General features: G+C 35.7%; 1 protein-coding gene across 5 annotated transcripts in view; it reads left to right on the plus strand.

Annotated features, from left to right (window-relative positions):
* The window catches only part of LOC117394303 (intermembrane lipid transfer protein VPS13B-like), a 370,657-nt gene that overhangs the window by 24,405 nt on the left and 331,447 nt on the right, over positions 1-14,805 (plus strand). For all 5 annotated transcript variants that reach the window (XM_059012617.1, XM_059012618.1, XM_059012619.1 and 2 more), the window contains exon 4: positions 9,298-9,418. In XM_059012617.1, coding sequence (XP_058868600.1) covers positions 9,298-9,418 — 121 coding nt within the window. The remainder of the gene's footprint in view (positions 1-9,297; positions 9,419-14,805) is intronic.

Raw genomic sequence — 14,805 nt, forward strand, 5'->3', positions numbered from 1 at the left:
GAAATACAACATTTGTTCTATGTGGTATTTGTTACCGATATATTTTTTACATCCACTGGAGGTAGAGTGTTGATCTTTAATGCTACCAGCTAAACATCAATGATGAACAGGAAGAGCAGACATAGCCAAGAGGATGGTGTTAGTACAGGGGGCGTTCAGAGAGGTCTCCTTTTGAACCATCTTGCGCTATGGTATAAAACCCTCACAATTAAAAACATGGCGAGAACAACACACTCTATTACTCTGTATAAAAAATAAGGGCTCATTTTTTTTTTTTTAAGCAATAATGGCATGTGTTTTTATTATATACAAACTAAGATCAAACAGTACTGAGGAATTATATTGGTCCAGGACCATATTCTGAATTAATGTTTATCATAATTATTATGCACAACTGACTTCTGGCTAACTTTCAGTGCATGACCCTCGGAAAATAGTTTATTTATATAAGTCAGTACTGTAGGTGTACTCACCACCCCTTGGGCTTTTTTTGTCAGTTCACATCTGTTAGTCTTTTCAGTGTAAATGTTGTAAACTGATTGATCTGTCATTCATTTTTATATTTAGGCAAAATCCACATGGTATCGTATCATTCATTAGCATCCATACTGAGTTATTGTGTATGTTCAGCTCTTGGTTCACTTTGTGTTGAATATGCATGCCAGTTTGTTGTACAACACCACACACATGTAAAATCTCTCATCTTGCAGATACTTTGTTATATATTTATCAGCCAGAGAAGGCCATGGTCTTCATTACTGTCCTTCCCTCTTCTATTCTGAGCACAACATAAAAAGATAAAGAACGTAATTAGAAAAAACAAAGTGTTATGCTTAATTTGCAATGCAGTTTCTCTTGAAACAGATGTGGTGGTTCTCTATATAGTACATGGAGCATGATGTAAATGTATAAGTATTTTGGACAATAATACCGAATTTTAAATAAACAAGACTATACAGATTTATCAGTTTAGGACCTGTGTGGTCAGTGTCTAATAGGGGCAGCAGTGTGGAGTAGTGGTTAGGGCTCTGGACTCTTGACCGGAGGGTCGTGGGTGGGAGACACTGCTGCTGTACCCTTGAGCAAGATACTTTACCTAGATTGCTCCAGTAAAAACCCAACTGTATAAATGGGTAATTGTATGTAAAAATAATGTGATATCTTGTAAGTCGCCCTGGATAAGGGCGTCTGCTAAGAAATACATAATAATAATAATAATAATAATAATTATAATAATAATAATAATGATTTACACATTGTGTGTGTGTGTATTTGTGGCTGACACAGCTAAAGATTTTTTGACACAAGTTATCTGTCAAAAGTATTTGTGTTTCAAAGGTATATTTCACTTTGCACAACAGATATTTCAGTCCATGTGCTGCAATAATGCGTTTACAAAAGGTTGTCTGCTTTTTATCTGAAGATACCATGGAAAACAAAGTGTAAAATTATAATTATAGATTTCAGTTAACCACTAATGACACCTTAAAACATTTTGAATATATTTTGAAAATCTGCTAATATTTAAGGCATCTGGGTTGAGATAAATATGATCTAAGTGTCCCATGTGATTTTGAACAAATCTTGCAAGAATGATCCATGGCAAGTGTTTTAAGAAATTATCTTCCATAAGTTTTCTGTTTGGTCTCTAAGGGGCAAAATCATGTTCTTAGCTCAAATTGTTATGAGCCATAAAGCAATATTGTACTGTACATACCAGATCTGTTTTTTTGGAGGAGGAACTGTGACATATATATATATTTTAAATGAAAATATGCATTCTTTCATTGTTACACATTAAATAATTCCCAAGTTTCTCAGTTTGGCATTCTAAATAAAAGCTGCAAAACACTTCATATTTTGCACATTTTCCCACACTAATATCAGGTCCCGAGTTGCTGTTAAATTGATTTTCTCCCACCCCACTGACTCATTTTAAACTTTATCCTCAAATAAATAAACTAACACGTCAAAAGCTGTACACTTGAACATAAGAAAGGGCTCCACCCTTTTTGTTTTTGACTGAAAAATGTGATCTGTGGGTAACTATGAAAAAATGCAGGTTTTAATAATTGCTTCACTCGTTACACTTCATGCAGAAAAAAGTATTTTTTAAAGCATATGGTTAGCTGAAAAGATAATAAACATTATATGCCTTAAACAATATATCATCCTATTGAAAAATACCACATTGCTTCTTAAAATGACCAACATAAGAATTTACATGTGTTATAATTATATTATAATCGCTTAAATCTTTTGCAAAACGTTGTGACAGTTATAGTTTCCAGCTGACTTGAGATGTGTGGAGTAGTGGTTAGGGCTCTGGACTCTTGACCGGAGGGTCGTGGGTTCAATCCCAGGTGGGGGACGCTACTGTTGTACCCTTGAGCAAGGTACTTTACCTAGATTGCTCCAGTAAAAACCCAACTGTATAAATGGGTAATTGTATGTATTTGTAATAAATAATGTGATATCTTGTAACAATTGTAAGTCTGCTAAGAAATAAATAATAATAATAATAATAATAATAATAATGTCCATTGTATTGAGCTTCATTTCAAGGACTACAGGGCAGCCTATTTTGGAGGGCAGAGAAATCTTGTCTTGGACTCAAATGTTGTGGCCTAGCTAAAACTATTTGTAAGGTATTATTGTTTAGCTTTGATTTCAGTAGGATGTCTACTCACCTAGTGGCCACATAGTGCAAATGCACTGCTAATTTAAAGATTATTTTGGTGTTTCTATTTCAAGGTAAATATAAATTGTCCGTAATGATATCTGTTTCAGGATCTAACCCCTCTTTATAACTGTGAGTAGCCTTGAAGGCAGTATCAGAATTAACCATTTTAGTTGCACATGAAAAGTATTTAGTCTTATTTTATACCATATTTGTCAGCAGCGACATATTCGATTGGTAAAAAAATGGTTGTGTGCTTTTATGTCATGGAACTTGTTTCAAAAACATATGTTTGCTTAAAAGGTTATTTTAAATCCCATCTTCGGAGACTTGAAAAGTACATCATGTCACCAACCAATTCAATAAAGTATTTAAATGTATCTTTAGGGAAACATTAACTGAGAAAGAAATGCAAGCTGGCATACCTATATAATTTTATTTTCTGAATTCTTACTGACGAAATATTAAAATTTAATGACCTAAAGCTAATAAAAGCTGTGGTTTGGATGGTGGGTTTTGATTTATTTTGGATCTCACGTAACCTAACAGAGCTGGTACTGTGCTGAGTGTTTTGGTACACACATTGCAGTTATTAGCATGGGACGTGTGAGTTTTTGCCAGGGCTTGTGGTTAGTTGATGGAGACATCTAAGGGACCATATTTCTTTAGATCTAAAACAGTAAGGTTTTTTTCAAAAAGAAACAGAAAGGATTTTTTTTTTTAAAAGAAAAATTAACCAGCTATCATTATTTTCTTTTTAAATGATTGCCAAACTAATACCTTTGTGCCAAGTGATGTGTTTATAAGGTATTTTAGTTCCCCCTTGTTATTGACATAAAAACAGCTCATATCTGTATTAAATTGCAACATTGCTTAAAGAAAACAATTTTTTTTTCTCTTCTGTGTTGTAATTTCATGAAAGAAAGTGACCTGTTTATCAGAAAGAAAGAATTTAGTTGCAGTAGTTAATCGTAGTGTCCACAGCCAGTGTGATGGTTTATTTTTCTATATGTCCTGTTAACACCACGTATCTCCACACAGTTTGGTCCCCAGGGATACAGGATCTGATCCTAAGTTACCTACCCTTCTAATGCAGGATCTCTAAGTATATTACTATGTTTACACCTATTACTATATACTATGTTTACAGCTTTGGGACTGCATGCTGTAATGATTCTTATCAGTTCAGCAGCTCTGCTTAGACTCGTCTCCATTTGGGCACATACCCCCGCAGCTAAGGGGTGTGCATAGTCGCTGTTTGAGGATTCTGTAAGGAAACTGAAGTTCAAACTGTCATTAAAATTATTTCCAAAAGACATTTAGAAACTCCCATGCAATTACTATTCAGATCTTCTTCTGCCAACTCAGCCTAAGCTACCATACCTTACTCACTGAAATTAGTGTTCTATTCTGCTTTATTCTATTAGTTTTTCTTTTTTAAAGCAATGAATGCAGTCTTTGTTATGAGAACTGTTGCATCTATAATAATAATCTTGTTTTTTTATCAGGATGTATGCGTATTCACCTCACCCTTTTTTGATGAGCATATTATCAGCGTGTGTAAATGCAATTATTAAATGTACAGTAACTAATTTCCAATTTCTCGTGTCAGTTAATTTTTTATATTTATTTGTTTTCTCTTAATTGTAGGACAAATCCTCCTGCTGAGATGCATATCTAGAGAAAAGCTTGACCTTTTTTAGCACTTAAGTTATTGTTTGTCCATTCATCCATATTTCACATTTTAACAGAGATCTAGAGAAGAGTTTCCCAGTATTCAGTTGTGAAGAAACATGTTTTGGATATTCTTTATCACAAGGCTGTCTGTCTGTATGTTAAAACATATATTTCTACATCTTTACACAATGTATGTAGGTAATGGTGGTCTACTTTTTCATGTTACTGATAGAAAGCAAACACTTATTACTTATATAAACACTTAAAACTGTCCATTTGAATTCTCTGCTTCTTCTGTGAATCCGGGTGTTTTTCAGTGTGGAGGTCAGGATTACAGTGAAATATTTGAAATACAGTGCTGCGGAATAAATCTGCAGATAATCTGACACTTGAGTTTTCCTGAAAGGAAATAAAATACTTCTTGTTTTATGTAACTCAGTTAGTACTTAATTTAAGGATTATGTCATCAGGTACCATGCCATGTTTTTTTTGTGGCAGTGGAAAAGCAAGAAATTGAGCAATGCATTTTATGTTTACTGCAGCTGTTTTTCTGTCCCCTCCAAATTATAAACCAAGTTTTCTTTCAGCATTGAACTTCATTGAACTTCATTGCAGCTAACTAGATGTTAAAATATAATTTTATAAGAACGGTATCAAATTATTGGTCTATAACATACACATCATAATTTAAACGTTTTGTGTAAAAGAGGTAGGCTGTGCATGTTTGCAGATCACTATGGGTAAGCAATCCATGTGACCTGAATAACAACTTGGTGTCTGTTTTGAGAACTGTGCCAGGATTTGTTGTACTGATAGCGGAATATACTCTATAATGAGAACACTGAACTGTTACCATACTTAAATTGTCTCCTGATACATACAGTATCCCCTCCACAGTAATGCAATTAATATATAGCCAAACCTCTCTTTTGGAATCCACTGTGACCATCTACTAATGTGTTTTCATCTGAAACTATTTAGATTTATTGAAACAGTGCTGAGCCATTAAGACACATCTGCAAGTGATTGCCACTCTTCCAGGTAGATTCTCAGTGCTCTATTGATTCTTATAAATGACAACAAACAACAAAAGAGTGATCCAGATCTCTGTGGTAACAGATGGAGCTGTGGTTAGGGTTATGTCAAAAACATCTGCAAAGCAACTGTGGACAGTTATACTTTTTCAGGTTAGTCAGAAAGAGCTTTTGCCCAAAAGCAAGTTTGAAAAAAAAAAAAAAAAAGTAAAGCTAGCGTGAAGTACAATCAGTCAATGGATTTGCTTTGCTTTTGTTTTGATTGTTTTCCAGGGCTAGTGAACGCCAGATATTATGCCTGTACTATACATTTGACTTCAACGGTACCCGTGAATACTTGGCAGCACCAGGTTATGACATCACTGTAATCTTTGTGATTCCAGTTGGTTCCAGTGCAAAATATTTTCATAATTATGCGGCCCTTTGGCAGTTTACTTGGAACTTTTTCACATCCCTTTAATGAACATGTTTTATTTCTGGGCTTCTGAAAGAGCCACATGTTTGGAAAATGAATGGTGTGCTTTCATTGTAAGGTTCTGCAGAGCAGAAAGCTTCGGAACACTTTTGGTATCACAGTAATTGTAAACAAGTAAAAGTAAAATCTTTAAATGGGTTTTCTTTATAGTGTTTAATTTAGCTTTTCTTCCTGTTTAATGCTTAGTTCTTACCTTTTGGAAATGACAAAAAAAAAACAGAGTGATTTAATTATCATAGTAAATTACCATCTTGGAAACTGGTAAAATTCTGAATTGCCCTAGCATTAATTCAGTGTAGTGTGTCCAGCAAACAGATGTAACCAAGTTTACATTTCCATCTCAATTAGCTTGAAAGGTTTCCACTCTAATCCGAGTGATTATTTATCGAATTAAAATGATGGCCATTTAATTGATCAAGTAAGTTAAGCGTTTACTAACTAAAGTGGTTCTGGCTTGCATAACCCCCCCCCCCCCCCCAAAAAAAATAAATAAATAAATAAATAAAACAAATAGAAAAAAAAAGCCCATTCCAGACTCTCTGGCTGCCTGACACACTCACAATAAAATCAATCAGATTAACCCTGTGTTTTCTTATTATGTTAGGGTGGTTTTGTGGCCTGTTCACACATTTGTTCTATGTGCTTAATGACTGGAGAGAGTATTTTCCAGGCCATTTACCTTGTTCCCTTGTCAATTGAGCTCCTTTGTGTCTTTTTTTAAACATTTTTATTGAGTTGGGTCTGGCACCCATCTCCTGCCCTCTGAGAGTGTGGCCTCTGGTGCGTTGGGCTATCCAGAGGATGAGCAGTCGCTCAGTCCGTGTTTATTTGTTTTGAGTTCTGTTTGCTGTTCCAGTGCTCCAAAAGAACGTTTCGCTTGGGGGACCAGCTTCAATTAGATAGAGAGGACAAGACTTTGACATGTTGGAGCTGTTGTGGATTGCTTTGTGTCAACGAGATAAGCGGGGATAGACATGCTTGTATTTATTTTCCTTGACTGAAGTCTTTACCCCCCAACCATTTCTTTTATTTACGTATTTATTTCTTTAAAAAAGAAATTATGAAAAAAAAAAGTCAGCATCTTTGCCTGTTTTTATTTAATATAATTAGTCTGTGAATGGGAGGACTGAGGTTAACAGTGGAAAAAGACAATTCAGAAACAACACACTTTTGTTAGTGTTCACTTATAGTAAGTGTGATAAGTTAATTGATGATTGTACTGAGAAAATACACTTAAGTTAACGTACATTTAAGTGTCTCTGAATATGGCCCAGAAGTTATCTCTTTTACCTGTAGGCCTATACTTTTAGTTACTGTCTCCTTATCTTTTTATGGTGTTTGCATTTATTCAGAGTGGTTCTTACTACAATTACTTACAGGCTTTACATTTTCTTGTATTAATTCTGTGCTATGGTGTTTTTAGGTTCAGTTGCCTGCCATAGAGATGCAATCTGTAGCATTAGCTAAATCATCCAAAGTGTCTCTGTAGGAGTACTGACCATCTATTGATCGTTTCCTTTTGTTGTGCTGGTAATACACCACTGTGCAACAAGATATTTTCACTGTTTTAGCCTATATTACATTGGTCTATGGCAGACGCCTAGAACTGAGTAGTGTCTCCTGCACTCCTAGTCAAACCACCTGAGCACAGACTTACCAAACATTTGAGTAATTTGATTAAGTAGAAAGAAATAAGAGAGTGCAATTTGCAGCTACTTTTTACTTAAGGTCACTTGCCTCCTGTGTATGTAGTGATTCATGCAGTGGCCAGGATTCAAACAGCCCCATTTATTTAAAATTAAAGATGCATGTTAGCTAAATACAAACTATCTTACAAATAGGGTCTTTTGTTACGAGGATACTATTTTCAACTTTTTGGATGCTTTCCAATGTGGCTTCATCCACCCCTTTCTGTATTATATTGCGGGAGGAAGGTGAGACTGTATTAAGCCGCAGGGTCTCTACCTCCCCTGTCAGTTGACTGTTAGAGGTGTGTTTTCAGCGGAAGGGATCACGTATCCTGGCCCTCAAAGGGTAACCATTTAGCCTCAGAGCAGGGGGTCTGTTTCCCTCTTTGCAAACAGTCTGGAGCATAATCTAAAACCTTTTTTTTGTTTTTAATAATATATGAACTCAGGCCCAGATATTGATTCTTAGAGACATCTTTTTAAAACAGCTCTGCCATCATAGCTTGTGCACTTCTAGAACGACTACGTTGGTGGAGCAACCAGTAGCGGATTATCTTAAATTTCAGTGGGTGGAAGGTTCTCTCCTTGTAAAGACTTTTAATGAAGTATTGGTGTTGAGCAGCTGTTTGCTTCTTTGTTACACAAGGGAATGTTAGGGTCCCCCTTCATTGAAGAGGTGAAACTTGTAAATAGTCATAGCCCTATTATACCTAGTGAAAAACAACTACACTTCTATGATTTGAGTATTATATAATACAGAAAATTTAAACATATATTAAACATTCTTCATCATTTCAGAAGTGTTAACTTGAAAAACTTGAATGAATTTGTTTATACACAGGTTTATAGTATTAAGAGCCTACATATGTATATTATTTGTTTCCCTTGATATGCTTTTCCTTGCAAGGCTTGGAAAAATATGAGTAGGTTTCATTGACATTTCACCAAATAATTATCTTGAATAAGTTACGAGAGAACTATCATCTGTAATCTCATGTTTCCACTATTAAAACCTTTATTTTTGTATGTATTTTTTTCATTCAGCTATTTGCTATATTGACATTTATAAAACAGTGTGTCTATTTCCATTTTAGAAATGAGGTATTGCATCTAATCTTTATTACAAAATTCACCAGTGATTACATAACATCAAATCGGGGCAACCAGATGTGATCCATTTTGACGCCTTCACTGTTTACATTACTCAGGATAACTGTGACTTTTGAAACCTGTGATTTTACCCAATGTTAAATGTTAAACAGATGTGATCTGTGTTTTGACTGCCTGCACATGTCGTCTTTCACATTGAAAAGGTTATGCTGTACTATAATCCATAATGAAAGCCATATAAAAGGTTAACTTCACTGTGTCATATGGTTCCTTTATTATAATTTTTTCTGTGCATCATTTCTTTAAAATTTTCCTTTTCTGTCACATGCAAAGGACAACTGTCTTCTTGGAAATCCAGCAAATCTCTCTGTTCTTTAAGCTGAATGCTTGTGTGGCCTTCCTTTTTAAACTCGTCACTATGTAAATGCTGATAATGGTAATAAATAGCTCCTCGGAGGAACATTTGCACTATGCAGTTTGTAATCAAAGTTTATTTATAAAGCTTCAGTAATAGCTGTAAACCACTAGTGTTCAACAATGCATGCTCTCTCTCTCTCTCTCTCGCGCTCTCTCTCTCTCTCTCTCACAATGCCTGAGTGACCCAGATGATTATTTGTTGATGTTGTTTCACAGGACGACCATGAAAGTTGTGGCTCCAGCTCAACCAACCGCAGCACCACAGAGAGTGTTAAATCATTAGCCAAACCACGGAGGATCCAACAGGCAGCCCCCACTGACCCAGACTTGCCACCGGGTGAGTGATGAGTGCAGAAGGGGCAGTAAAGCTAGACACTACTTTTCCTAAACTTTATTGTATGCTGGGTTTATGAAAAAGGTAAGGAGAGGAGAAGGAAGGGGTTAAGAAGGCAAGGTGATTAATCAATTACAGTTCATGATTCTTATCCTGACTGATTTCCCTTTAGCTGAAGGATAGGTAGGTGGATCATTTAAACCAGAGAATGTGAGCAGAGCGGAGGGGTGACAAAATTCTGCTCACCACTCATAATATCCTCTGCTTCGCTCTGCTCTATCTTCCATTCGTCTCCAATGCTTACGATTCCCGCTCCACTCTCCAGTGCCAGACAAAATAGGCATGCTCCTATATGTCATTTAAAAAAAATTGAAAATAAAAATAAACAAACTAGCTGTTTTTTTCCCCACTGTGTTGCTGATTGCAGATGAAAAGATGTAATGTACATTCAGAAAGGAATACTATTTAATCGTCCTTATTATAATCGCATAGCTTGACCCAAATCAAAATCCCCAGCTATAATCAACATAGAAAAAAGCCTACATAAAGTGCTCAAAGAAGTTATCTAATTCAATTCGAAGACGCTTGATTGGTACTGAAAAAATATGTAAATTGAAAACAAAGTCAAAGTTAGAAAATATCATCTTCCAATTAACAGGTTTTTAACAGGTTCCTACGATGTCATGTACGGTGTACTCACCTATTTCAAACTTTGCATATGATTCGTATCAAATTAGCTTTATACTGGGCTTGTTTGTATCTGAATATCTCATAGGGAGCTCAAAGCAAACCACAAACACATATGAGTGAGTCTCAACGGGGCTGACGGACCACCCTGTAGTGTATGAACTATCCTTAAGAGTGAAGAAAATATAAACCGTGTTCACAGCGCTGTATTGGGGCATAACTGTAGAAGAGCAATATAGGCTATGTAATAACCACAGACAGATGGACACACCAATGACGTTTTTATGTGGCACATGCAGCTCCACAATTGGGAGAATATATATTTTTCCCTCCATAACGAATTATAAAGTGCAACGCCAATCATATTGAATATAAAAGAAAAAAAAAACAGGTTTTTAAAAAAATGCAAAACATAAAAGTAAAATTTTGGTTTGAAAGTGGACAATGAGTGGCTACCATGCACAGACGTGATGGAAAATACTGTAAAGTGACTGCATCTGTATTTGTCACCTTTTTTTTAAATATAATTTTTGTGCACACTCCATGGCCGAACATGTATTTAAGAAAAACTTGCTTGTGTGTTTCGGATCATTGTCTTGCTGCATGACCCAGCTGCGCTTCAGCTTCAGCTCACGGACGGATGGCCTGACATTCTCCTGTAGAATTCTCTGATACAGAGCAGAATTCATGGTTCCTTCAATGATGGCAAGGAGTCCAGGTCCTGATGCAGCAAAGCAACCCCAAACCATGACACTACCACCACCATGCTTGACTGTTAGTATGAGGTTCTTACTGTGGAATGCAGCGTTTGGTTTTTGCCAGACATAACGGGGCCCAAGTCGGCCAAAAAGTTTAACTTTTGACTCATCTGTCCATAGAACATTGTTCCAGAACTCTTGAGGATCATCCAGGTGCTTTTTGGCAAACTTGAGACGAGCATTCATGTTTTTCATAGTGAGCAATGGTTTCCGCCTTGTATATATAAAGTTTGAGAAAAAGGAAAACTGCTGTGTACCAAAATGATCAATAAGAAAAAGGAAAAAAAGAGAAGGATATTTCAGGACCTTAAAAAGGTAGAATAATTGATTACAAATCTATTATAAGGACGTTTCGGACTACAAGTGCTTCATTGGCTGAATACAAAAGAACAGTGCTTTGTAATCAATTATTCTACCTTTTTAAGTACCTGAAATATCCTTTTCTCTTTTTTCTTTATATATCATCCATCAGAAATGAGACAGTTACTTCGTAAAGTAGACAACTTTGAGAATAAAACACTAGAACATTTGAACAACAAAAAGATAATGAAATTACGCATATTAAGAGGTCAACCGGGATTACAAAATAGAATAGGTCTAGAAACAATTAAAATTTCAAATCATAACAAATCAGAGAATAAGGAAAACACTTTTATGGATCAAGACGGTCAAGACAATTATTAAGAAGTGGAAGGTGAATGGCACCACCAAGACCCTGCCTAGATCAGGCCGTCCCTCCAAACTGGGTGATCGAGCAAGGAGACTGATCAGAGAGGCTACCAAGAGGCCAATGGCAACTTTGCAAGAGCTACAGGCTTTTATGGCCAAGACTGGTCAAAGTGTGCATGTGACAACAATATCCCAAGCACTCCACAAATCTGGCCTGTATGGTAGGGTGGCAAGAAGGAAGCCATTACTCAAGAAAGCCCACCTTGAATCCCGTTTTGAAGTATGCAAAAAAACACTCAGGAGATTCTGTAGCCATGTGACAAAAAGTTTTGTGGTCTGACGAAACTAAAACTTTTTGGCCTTAATGCAAAGCGTTATGTTTGGCTCAAACCCAACACAGCGCATCACCCAAAGAACACCATCCCTACTGTGAAGCATGGTGGTGGCAGCATCATGTTATGGGGATGTTTCTCATCGGCAGGGACTGGGGCACTTGTCAGGATAGAAAGGAAAATGAATGGAGCAATGTACAGAGAAGTCCTTGAGGAAAACCTGCTGCCCTCTGCAAGAAAGCTGAAACTGGGACGGAAGTTCACCTTTTAGCATGACAACGACCCAAAGCACACAGCCAAAGCTACAATGGAGTGGCTAAGGAACAAAAAGGTAAATGTCCTGGAACAGTTATGTGAAAAAGAATGTTCAAATATTGCCAAATCTAGGTGTGCAAAGTTGGTAGAGACCTATGCCAACAGACTCACAGCTGTAATTGCTGCCAAAGGTGCTTCCACCAAGTATTAACTCAGGGGGGTGGAGACTTATCCAATTATGATCTTTCAGTTTTGTATTTTTAATATATAGTTTTTTTCTCAATAAAAACTTGTTTTCCCCTTAACAGTGTGGAGTATGGTGTGTAGATAAGTGGGAAAAACCCTCATTTAAATGCACGAAAATCTGAGGCACTGACACAACAAAATGTGAAAAAAGTTCAAGGGGGTGTAGACTTTCTATAAGCACTGGCATATAATATATATATATATATATATATATATATATATATATATATATATATATATATATATATATATTATACATATATACATACACACTTTAAATCAATGGATGTGCCCTGATCCTTCCTTACTTCTGGATTCATACTGTGTAAGCCATAGGGGAATAATCTACAGCGCTGTGTTTTTTTTTTTTAGTGCATACTGCTTTTGTATTCTTTGTTCATGATCTTTAGAGATTGTAGATAGAACAATCTACATGTTCAGCATTTCCTCATAATTTGTTTTGACATATATGGATTGTTTTGATAAATTGCATCAATGTTATTGTACTGTAGTCCCAAATGACCTAAAGATTTTGGGAATCATTTATTAATTAAAAAAAATAATAATAATACAAAAATAAATAAAAAGTACAAGGAGAGGTCAGGTGATCAGCTGACAAAAATCAAAGAGAAAATAATGTATCTCTTGCCAGAGAGAAGAAAATGATAGCGGACTGACGGGGGAACAAAAACTCAGTGTTATGCAAAAGAGCGTAAACACATGACATATCACAAGTTAGTTACTGCATTTGTGTAGAAGCAAGTAGTGTTTTTCAACTAAAGTATTTTGTTTTAAGACATGCCATTGTATTTATTTATTTCCTCTTTCTTGATTGTAAACATCAATAAAAGGAAAGAGAAACATTATAGTGAAATGGAATTGCCCAAAATTTGACCTTTTCATAAAGATTTGATTTAGACTCACTGACTTCTTTAACAACAATTTAGAACAGTGTCATGCATATAGTGGTAAAGATAACAGACAACATTATTTTCCTGTTATATTCTAATTGTTCTGTAAGTTTCTTTTTGCATTCTGTGCTATGACAAAAATATTGAATCTGATCTGAGTTACTTGTGTAAGATTTCTAAATAAATTGAATAATTTCTCCTTCGGTGATCCAAAAACTGATTAAGTTGCCAATTGGCTGTGGTAAGAATGTTGGCCACCAGATTCTGTTAACAGTTGTGGTTTTTAAAGATGTGGACCGTTGTTGGATACGTATATAAAATGAAATGGATATACTTTTTTTTTTCCTGCTCTCTGTTGCAACAATTACCCTGCTTCAGCGAGCTGCCACATCTGTTTCCAATGGGCTCCTGTTTCTGCCCAGTTTGAGGCACCAGAAGGTCACATGTCAATCTTGTCACTAAGCTAGGATATTGACCACTCTTATGGCTCCTATCACTCTTGACCACCAAGTTTCAGTGCCTCCTTTCTAATATTGATATTTTGTTTTATTTTGTTTGTTTTTTTGCATATGGTGTGCATGTTTAAAAATACATTTTTGTTCCTTCTTTGATATAGTTTCTCTGAAAAATGACATATATTTTTTGCCACATCTTTTTGTCCGTTAAAGGAAATTATTGAAACTAAATTGCCTAAACTCATTGAATTTTCAAAACAATATATACAAGGTGCAATAGAAATGAGCAACACATAGCTGTGTTCCAAAATTTCTTCCCTGTGTGTCATTTAAATAGTAATCATTACACTAACATTAAAGTATTAAAAAAATGGAGCTCCACATATCAGATTGGAAGAGCTCCCAACTTCCTGTTCGGCTCATGTAGCACAACAGGGCGTTTAGTATACAGTGTCTGTGCTACACAGAGGCTGTTCCATAACCCAGTCAGTTACTGTTGAATAAACAAGGTTCTACCTGGTAGGTTGCGGCAGAGACTTCCATGAAGTTGAAAGCCTTTTACATGAGCAGCAATGAGTTAAGTACACACGTTCCTGATTCACCAAAAACAAAAAAAGTCATATGCAATTAAATACATTAGCACATTAAACCAGCATTTGGTCTGAATTTGTTTTGGTGCACTTAAAAACTTTGTTCGGCCATCTGGAAAGCCCCCATCTTGTTTTGTATTTTTTAAATTAATACCAGCTTTTGGATAACAAGTGAAAATGTCACCTGAAATGTAGTGGGTTTTTAAAGTACTGTGAATTATATTGCTTGTTCAACAGATGATGTCCCATTTAAACCAGGAGTGATTTTTTTCTTTTAAAGGTTATTTCTGAAACAACACAAACAACACTGAAAAAAAAAGCTTCTTGTATAAATATATATTTTCCTATATTACTGAAGGTTGATTGCTTCTGATTTGACTGTCTTTTCCAAACAGCGTAATAATTGGCACTGCTAATTCTTTCCGTATACAGGAAAACGTGGACATGGACAGTATAGTATTTCTTTCCTGTATTGCACTGATGAGAG

This window comes from Acipenser ruthenus, chromosome 3 (assembly GCF_902713425.1).
Source record: "Acipenser ruthenus chromosome 3, fAciRut3.2 maternal haplotype, whole genome shotgun sequence".
Classification (NCBI taxonomy): domain Eukaryota; kingdom Metazoa; phylum Chordata; class Actinopteri; order Acipenseriformes; family Acipenseridae; genus Acipenser; species Acipenser ruthenus.